We start from the raw sequence: 9,560 nt of genomic DNA, 5'->3' as shown, positions 1-9,560 counted from the left end.
TTATTAGAAATGCAAAGAGGTTCCTTTTGTCTTAATTCCCTTTCCTTCTTTGTTAATTCTCTTTTCTTTTGCTCGTTGCCATGTATGCTGGTGCATGCAAACATGAAATGTGTATATGGATAGCACAATAATTTTATACTTCCTATTTTGTCGTGATTTATCTATCGCATGACAGGTAATATTCAATCAAGAAGAATGACACGATCAATAAGTAATTATAATGTCGTGGGATCGTAGTTGTGGATAGATGGATAAACCAAAACAAATATCGTACTAAATAAATATCTATATTTTTTTTTTAGTTATAGGAGATTTATTTTGAGACGACTAGGTACTAAAACCGGGCCGGACAATGGAACATAGAAACATGAGGATGCTGCTTAGCAGCCTGGGACCCACGTACCGGGACATGCGGAATGAGAACATGGCGGGATGTCATACGGACAGCCTATGGAACGTGATTCGCCATCGCTCGCGGTCGCTGGCTCGTCGCTTGCCGCTTTGGCTGCCCAAACGCCGAGCCCGCGAACGGCGAACCCCACTGTCCCGCAGCGCTGCGGGAGGCCGCCGTACGCCGCCGCATCAATTTGATGTCGTCACAGTTTCGCAGTAGGAATCGGCTTCTCAGGATGGGGCGATGGGCGGCGTCGGCGTGCCCGTGCGTGGGCAGCAGCGGCTTCTCAGGATGCTGATGGGTGCGGCTTGGACCCTGGAATGTGCTTTAGGGTTTAGTAAAAAAAAAAAGACGCGCAGGGAGTTGAACTCGGCACACTCCAAAACGACTCTATCCTGCATGGACCAACTACCACGGCTCTGTTCGCTTGGCTAAAATTACCTGAAAAATACTGTTCCGACTGAATGTTTGTGAGAGAAAAACACTGTTCCGAATAAAAAAATAAACTAGATTATAAGATAAGCTGAACGAAGCCCACATTTCCTACGCATTTAATTCAGATTTAGTACGCATTCCAGTACTTGAAGGAACAAGTTGAAGCTGTATAGCCCCTTCGTTTCACAGTTTATGAAAATATCGTAACACTCACTTCTCGTATCACGTTCATGCGTTCCGGGAACTTGGCTGGGCTGCTGCAGGGATTCTCTCGGTCCCTTGCATGGTGCCCTCGGTCTTCTTCGACTGCAATGCTTAAAATTGAAGCAAAGCTCTCGCCTCGCTCCAGCCGCCGCCTGAATTGATCTCAATAGTAAAAGGAGATAGAGAGGGCACGGTTTTCTCTGTACAGGGAGCTTTGCAGTTTGCACTGCTTTGGAACTTGCTCAGCTTTGAAGCCTTTGTCGTTTTGATGTCAACTTGACGAGGCACAGGCACCCTCGTTTCTTGTCCAAGGTCATCCCCGTGTCTGGCAAGCTTCAGAAGCTCCGCTGCTGCCTGAAGGTCTGCTCTTTCTCCTTTTTCTCTGTATGCATTCGTACGTTTTATTTTCCTTTTTTCGAAGGGGTACCCATTCCTGCTCCCTGGTATCCCAAAATATTTGTCATTTTCACTTCTCAAAAAATAACTTTGACAAAATATATATTAAAAAATAATAATATTTATGGTACATAATGGTATCATTGGAAAGATCTTTAAATCTAGTTTTTTTAATAAATTTATTTGGAGATACAAATATTGCACGTATTTTCTACAAATCGAATCAAACTTGCGATAGAAAAATCAAAAGCAACACATAATTTTGAACAGAGGGAGCACGTGCCGGACGCAGTTACTGCTACCAGGCTAGGGCGTGTAGCATCAATTGACATATACACATCTTAATTGACATGGCTATTCATCCATAAAATCTCATTACGAATCTTAATTCAATTAAAAAGTATAATAAAATAGATTAGTCATGGGCCATATGTTTCTATTTTAGTTAGCAAATTTGGAACCATGGCCTAAACTTTAATCTGATATCCAAATAGATGGACTAAAGGTAATTAATCTTTAGTTTTTAATCTAACTGGCAATTAATTTATTAGTCGATAAATGCGAACTAATATGGATTAAAAGGTGCACATGATTTTTTAGTCCATGTATCCAAACAACACTGGAATAAGGGGGTGTTTGGGACTGCTCTGCTCCATGTTTTTTAGCTTCGCTCCATATTTTTTAGTCAAACGGTTTCAGCTTCACGCACTTTGTTCGAGAAAAAAAGGTGGAGTTGTGAGAGCAACTAAAAAGGTACTGCACAAACTTCAGTTTTTTGTGGAGTTACTCCACGATGGAGTTTGTGAAGCAAAGCTCGTGGAGCAGTCCCAAATACCCTTAAACCTTAGCCACCTAAATTAAAGTTTAGTCAAACTAAACTCTAATTGTAGGAGGGTAAACTCTAATTCTAGGTGGGTTTGGTTTGGACTACTTTGCTCTATCAACACCATCTTCGATTCAACAACTAAGTCATGAAGCGGCTTCACTCCAGAGTTGCCCTTCCACTACGTCATGAAACAACTTCACTCTAGAGTAGCCCTTACACTATGGAGCAGGTGCACATGTTTAGCTTGTAGCTCTTTTCTAGCTTCCGTGATTGAAGGTTTTTGTAAAAACAGCCATTTATGCCCTTATGATATTATATGTTTAGTTGTTTTAATATGTTTAGCTTTTATATGAGTGTTTCTTGTTATTTTAAAATCATTTGCAATGTTTTGGTACAACAGAAATGATCTCTTGGTCTGTATGCAAGACAAAAATGCCTTGTAAAATATGTCGTCACTTCAAAACTTTACAATCACCACTGTCAAATGGGCAGTTGTAATGCGGCACACCGATCATCATATAGAAAGAAAGATTGAAGAACCATAAGGCTGTTCTCAGTTCATACATTCATCTCCCATGTGGGATGCCTTTCTTCTTGTATTTCACCACTGTCATCAGCAACATTGATGGGCATGTTCTTGTTTCTTTTTTTCCAATTGCCCAAAGCATATCTAGAGAAGTAACAAGGTAACTACATATACATCTGTATCTACACTTTTATCCTGAGAAGTAAGTGGGACAGAGCTAGAGTAAATTCAAGAGGAGTGTGCTCGGCTTGTAGGTGCAAGGATTTTCAATATGTGGGTGCATATATGGTAAAATTTTGGCTCTAACTACCTTTTTTATTTTTATGAGGATGTGGCTGCACCCCCTAAAATGAATATGGATCCACCCCTGGAAGTAACAGCCATCAGTTTGAATACCAAATTGAAGATGTAAAGGTTAACAAATGTACTGAAGTTTAAAATTCAGAACTGATGGTGTAAAAGTTAACAAATTGACATACTTGTTTAAGTTGTGTTGTATAGGTTGACAAAAACATGGTCAGGTTCTTATTTTCGCAAAATTCAGAACAGAATGTCTAAAACATGGAATCACTGATCTGTCAAAACTCCATGTTTATTCCAAGTCTTTTTTTTTATCTTAAACTATCAATATCTATACAATACAATATTTTAAATATAGGAATATATTATGAAAGCATGTTGTAACCATACATATCTAGCAATTTCGGCCTGTGTTGTTAATGTACATAAAATTTAAGATGATAGTCAAAGTTAATTAAAAAGCATAACATATAACAAATCTAGATGGTCTTCACAAATAGTATTTGAATATGATTTCATGGCATTTTGCAACTCCAAATAAGTTGCAGCTCACCGTTTGTACGAGGTTTTCTAGTTTGTTTTTTTTTATCAAGAAATAAATGCATCTAATGAGGAGCTCACCAGTCAAGATTTGTGTCTAAAACCTTACTTTTCTGTGTTTTTTCTCGTCGTTTTGCCCCTGTATGCACATTTCAAATGGGTGTATACGCGCATTTCTGGAGATATTTTCTCCAAAAGAATCCGCCAACCCATACAAGACATCGCAATTCACATGGCAACACATTACACATCAATCACCAAAACAGAACACCCTACCAAAGCACCCAATGACGGTCTACCCATGGTTAGAATCTGCCTCAACGCATTGCAGTCATTCCGTAACAATATCTGCAAAGCCAGTGCCTCCTTCCACATGCGGAACCGGAAGCATGACTAGGAGTAGTAAACAACACGAATAATTTATACAAGCTTGCGCACGCTCATATAAATCAATTTCCAATGTAACGTAACTTGAGGCCTAAAACCAAATAATGTGCCGTTTATACCACTAGAGAGCAGCTTTTGGAGAAGTTTTCCTTGGCCCAAGAGCTGCTTGGGCCCAGACATAATCAATCGGTCTTCCCTTCCTGTGCTCCAACCTCCTGCAGGTAGTGCTCTGCATCCAAAGCAGCCATGCAACCTGAACCATCCAAGCGGTTACCATAGAGTTAGAAAGTTTTCTTAATCGATTTGCTCATGTTATAATATTACTACCAAGAAACACTGTCAACGGGGACTGCATCGCATTTTGAAACCGACAGTGTTTCAGGAAGGGATAACAGACTGGAACAATGCATGTAGCTCTTCGAAATTCCATGTAGCTTAAATTATAAATTAAATCTTGGAATGGATTTTTCATTAAGTAATAAACGATATTGATGCAAATTACTTCTCAGTTACTCAATTAATAAAGAGAAAAGGATAATCAAAACAGAGAACTCAATGATTCAGAACAAAAGAGGCCATAGCAATCCTCTAACCATAACCATAGTTCCTTAGAAGTTGTTTCACAGTTACTCTACTCCCAGCATATGATAATTGACCTTTGGTGGGTATATCTGTCCTAATTGCCCAACTAGATCATTAGCATCAAGTTATTAAAAATATTGCAAGGAATAAGCTAGTATTTGACTACTAATTTACTGCTGGTGTGTCTATTGAATTTTGATTGCAAGACAATTAATTAACATACTATTTCCATACGGAGATACTGAAAATCATCACTATAGTTTAATTGCAAAATTCAGTTATGTAATGGGAAAAGGGTATAATCCCAGTTTGAAAAAAAGTAAATAAAAAAAGAAAAAGGGCAATGAAAACAGTGAACACAATGATTCGGAACAAAAGAGTAAGAGACCATATCAATCCAACCATAATCCCTTTAGTTGTTTCACAGTTATGCTGCTCATGGCATATGATAATTGCCATTGGTCCAAGATCGTTTATATCAAGTTATTACTAATAAATAATGTTCAAAGGATTAAACTTAATAGTATGTAACTAATAGTTAACACCTGGTACTCTTAAATCTTAATCGCAAGAAAATCATTTAGCATACTATTTCCACAAGGGGATACTGAAAAACATCACTATAGCGTAATTGCAAAATTCTGTTATTCTGCCAATATTGGATAATCTCAAATATCACAGAGAAGGGAACCTCAGTACTGGAATAAGGTGCAAGGATATGCTTTCAATGCCTACAAGATTTATAAAGGTAGGCTTCGAATAAAACAATGAGAAAGCTTCACGCCTCTGAGAGAGAAATCTTGTGGAGACCTCCTAAAGAGTAAAGGTCAAACTTGAAAAAGAGGACTAATTCTTATTCTTGTAAGTCATTTCAACTTGCAAGTAACCTAATGTTGCATGAACACACCACCCTTTCCTGACCTTTTTTGAATAGGCTTAAATTTGAGAGGCAAACAATTAAAAGATAAGATTCCACCACACAGTAGTTCAGGAATTCCATAAAATATGGCATAAACCACCTAAAGATCATGGGGATCAGAACCAACCACAACACCCTCTTCGAGTGAGCATATTGGATGCAAATAGAAATCATAGTTTAAACTACTGTTGCCTAGTCACAAACACCATCTTATCAAGCATCACAAACTTAGTCACAAGTTGATGCTATTGTTTGTGTAAACAGCAAAAATATTGCATAATAACATAGACACTCTGTTTACTAATTGGATATTGGATATTTGTTTAGCTAGAGATGTACTTCACTATATAATGTCAATTAGCTCCCCACAAATTAACACGAGGCATGCTCCATTTCAGGATCCACCAATACCATTTCCTAGCATATAACATGGATGCAACATAAAAAAAAGGACACCAACCCATAATTGCGCAAATCACTATTGGGATCATGGAATACCAAAACAGCAGCATTAAAAAACCACAATGAAGCTTATACCTGATCCAGCGGCAGTAATGGCCTGGCGGTACTTCTTGTCCTGGACATCCCCAGCTGCGAAGACCCCCTTCACACTGGTGTGCGTGGAGCCGGGCTTGGTCACCACATACCCATCAGTGTCGAGCTCGAGCTGCCCTCCAAGAAATTTTGTCGCTGGCTCATGACCGATGGCGAAGAAGAGCCCGGCCACCTGGAGGTCGGAGACCTCGCCGGTGACGACGTTCTTGATCTTGACGCCGGCCAGCGGGCCGCCTTCCGCACCACCGTAGGCCTCGACGACCTCGGAGTCCCAGACGACCTTAATCTTGGGGTTGGAGAGCGCGCGCGCCTGCATGATCTTGGACGCCCGGAAGGCGTTGCGGCGGTGGATGATGTAGACTTGCGAGCCGTACTTGGTGAGGAAGTTGGCCTCCTCCATGGCGGAGTCCCCGCCACCGATGACGGCGATGGGCTTGTTCCGGAAGATAGGTGCAGCCCCGTCGCAGACGGCGCAGGCGGAGATGCCCCTGTTCCAGAAGGCGTCGGAGCCGGCGAAGTGCAGCCTGCGCGCGACGGCGCCCGTGGCGACGACGACGGAGTCGGCGTGCACGACGGTGTCGTCGGAGGCGACGCGGAAGGGGCGGGCGGAGAAGTCGACGGAGGTGACGGTCTCGGTGAGGATCTTGGTCCCGAACCTGAGCGACTGCGCGCGGCAGCGGTCCATGAGGTCGGCGCCGAGGATGCCGTCAGGGAAGCCCGGGAAGTTCTCGACGTCGGTGGTGGTGGTGAGCTGTCCCCCCGCGGCGATGTCGTTGGCGAGCCAGCCCTCGAAGAGGACGGGCTTGAGCTCGGCGCGCGCGGCGTAGACGGCCGCCGTGTGCGCGGCCGGGCCGCTGCCGATGATGCAGACGCGCGTGCGCAGCGGGCCCGCCGCGGCGACAGCCTCCTCCATCCCGTTGGCCGACACCGTCGCGGCGGCAGTGCTGGTGGTGGTGAGGGCGCGGGACTTGCGGAGCAACGCGAAGAGCTTGGAGCAGAGGCTCATCAAGCCCGACGGAGCGGCGGCGGCGGGGGACGCCGAAGGTGGAGCCGCTCTGTTTGCTTGGTGACTGCAGGCCGGGCCGAAGAATGGGCTGGAGCGGGCCGGCGTGCGTGTGGTTGGTGTGGCTGGCCCTGACCGCCTCGGAGTCGGAGGATTTTATGCGCGGTGTGAACGTGTGTGGACACGCGACGCGAGTAGCCGAGAGCAAATGTTGGACACCGTGTGAGGCTGCCTCGTTCCATACTCGTCTTGCCCATGGTTGAACCGTTGAACTGTGAAGTTAACGATGAGGTGATGCAATGTAAGACAAGGTTGCGTCTCACCTTTAGTTTCATGGAATCATGGCACACGCAGACACGCTGATGCCCAGTTGCACACACCACGCTACGCACACAATGCATGTCGGCACGCATTACAATTATTTACAAATATATAGGTTTGACTGTTCATGATAGCGATTTTTTCAAAATTTAATAGCGTTGTGATTTCATTGAAGGCGACACTCACGACGAGGCGTCTGTGGTGACTTTGTCACTCTCGAAGATTTGTCGGTCCAGTCTTCGAACATGCTTATAGAGGTAGAGTTCATGTACGTGCGTTCACATGGGTGAGTGTGCGTGCGTGGAGAGTGTCAATATAATTTACAAAAAAAATGCATGGGTGGCAGCTGAACTAGTTTAAGGGGTTGTTTGGATTAGGAAACTAATAATTAGCCCATGTTTTTTATACCAATTACATAGCCTAAATGTGAGCTAATTCTAGTGTAACAAGAGCTATGTACAATTAACAAACCAGAGGAACCATTTTGTGTGGGGCTATATCAGAATATTGTTTTCAGTCAAATCCATGTACAGACTCTTATTAGTAGCAGAAGCTATACCATATAACATATTAATCTAGAAACTGAAACTACCTCTCAAAATCAAAGTCTTTATGTGGTATCTGTACAAGGGAATAGTCTTAACAAAGGATAATTTAACACGGCGGCAGTGCAAGGAGATAGGAAGTGTTGTTTCTGTTCTTCAGATGAGTCTATACAACACTTACTCTTTGACTATCATTTTGCTAAATTCATATGGAGAATTGTTCAAGTTTCCTTTAATTTAATACCTCCAACTAGCGTATATAGTTTGTTTACAGGTTGGTTGGAAGGGATAAATAGGAAACTAAAATCTCATATTCTTGTGGGTGCAAGTGCAATTTGTTGGACGTTATGGCTAACTCGAAATGATATAGTGTTTGATAAGGTCCTAGCACTATCTTATTTGCAGGCTATCTTTAGAGGACCTACTGGACCAGGTCCTGGTCCCTATTACAGAAGGAGGAGAATCGCTGAATGATGAAAATAGGATGTAGGAATATTGAGACAACCGTGATGGAGGTGTTTGCAAGACACGGTTGGAGATTTAGTAATAGAATTGCCTTATAGATGTGGAATTTGGAAACGATTTTTTTATTTTATATGGCTCAAAACTTTGTGTTTGAGATTCCTTGGGACGTAGTGCTCATGTTTGTAATAAGGAACAACTATATGCATTGGTCGATGCAGAAGCTGGGATATTCATATATTTCCTTTTCTAAAAAAAAGAGCTAACGATGGCTAATTGATGGTTAGAGTCCATTAGCCGTGATAATTAGCTCATATTAAGTTAGTCTAATTTTTAGCCCTACGATCTAAACAAGCCCGGAATATTGGCAACAGTCTAATTTGCTCCATCCCTTCTAAAGCAATTCGGATAATCCGCTAACCTATATATTCTTTTAATTTACACCCAAATATATTTAAGTTGGTTCATCAATCTACCCCTTGTAAGATTTTTCTTTGTTATTTCTCTACAAACTAGTTGAGTTTTAAGTTCAATTTTTTAGGGTGATAGATGACATCATAACCTATGTTACAAAAATACATTATTATTTTTTATAGGTTAGGCATTTAATAGTTAAATAACATTGTGAGCATAAAATTTATAAAAGATATGTTAAAAAAATTTAATTTATTTTCCTACCAGAAGTTATGACCTCTCCTATCACATTTTCATTTTAACTTAGGTTCAATTTAAATGAAAAGAAGCAAAAATGCAAATCTTATTAACATGTATATTAGACCATAATTCCTACGTTCCAGTCACCTAGAAATTCAGGAAAGGTTTTAGGCGACACCGTTCATCTTCCTTCTGGGTTTCGGTTTTCAGTGTTCCAGTGGCTGCATGCTTAGAAAGGAGGGGCTTAGGGAGGCAGGTAAACACGGCGGTGGTGGCAGAGAGGCGAGCTCGGCAGCGGGGGCAAATGCACACCAGAAGCGCTCCTTCATCTTCGTACATTTCATTTTGTATACAACTCGTGGCGATCTACATAATTGAACCTATTAAGTAGTTTGGTAGGCTAGTCTACATGCATTGATTTGATATACTCCCTCATGTGGGAATAAATTAGAGCCCTCTTGGTCACTCAGGAACTGTTCGACATTTTATACATTGTTTCTCATACTGTTAG

At 41.9% G+C, this 9,560-nt stretch overlaps 1 protein-coding gene across 1 annotated transcript; it reads right to left on the bottom strand.

Annotated features, from left to right (window-relative positions):
• Positions 1 to 3,769: 3,769 nt before the first annotated feature.
• LOC136527274 (thioredoxin reductase NTRB-like) lies at positions 3,770 to 7,212 on the bottom strand. Its single transcript, XM_066519937.1, has 2 exons — positions 6,047 to 7,212; positions 3,770 to 4,261 (listed from the first exon to the last, which is right to left on the bottom strand). The coding sequence occupies exons 1-2, from the start codon at positions 7,068 to 7,070 to the stop codon at positions 4,191 to 4,193; spliced, it is 1,095 nt and encodes a 364-aa protein (XP_066376034.1). The 5' UTR covers positions 7,071 to 7,212; the 3' UTR covers positions 3,770 to 4,190.
• Positions 7,213 to 9,560: the final 2,348 nt, after the last annotated feature.

The sequence above is a fragment of the Miscanthus floridulus genome, chromosome 19 (assembly GCF_019320115.1).
Source record: "Miscanthus floridulus cultivar M001 chromosome 19, ASM1932011v1, whole genome shotgun sequence".
In the NCBI taxonomy this organism is placed as follows: domain Eukaryota; kingdom Viridiplantae; phylum Streptophyta; class Magnoliopsida; order Poales; family Poaceae; genus Miscanthus; species Miscanthus floridulus.
The sequence above is the reverse complement of the archived record's forward strand: the minus strand, read 5'-3'. Positions and strand labels throughout refer to the sequence as shown.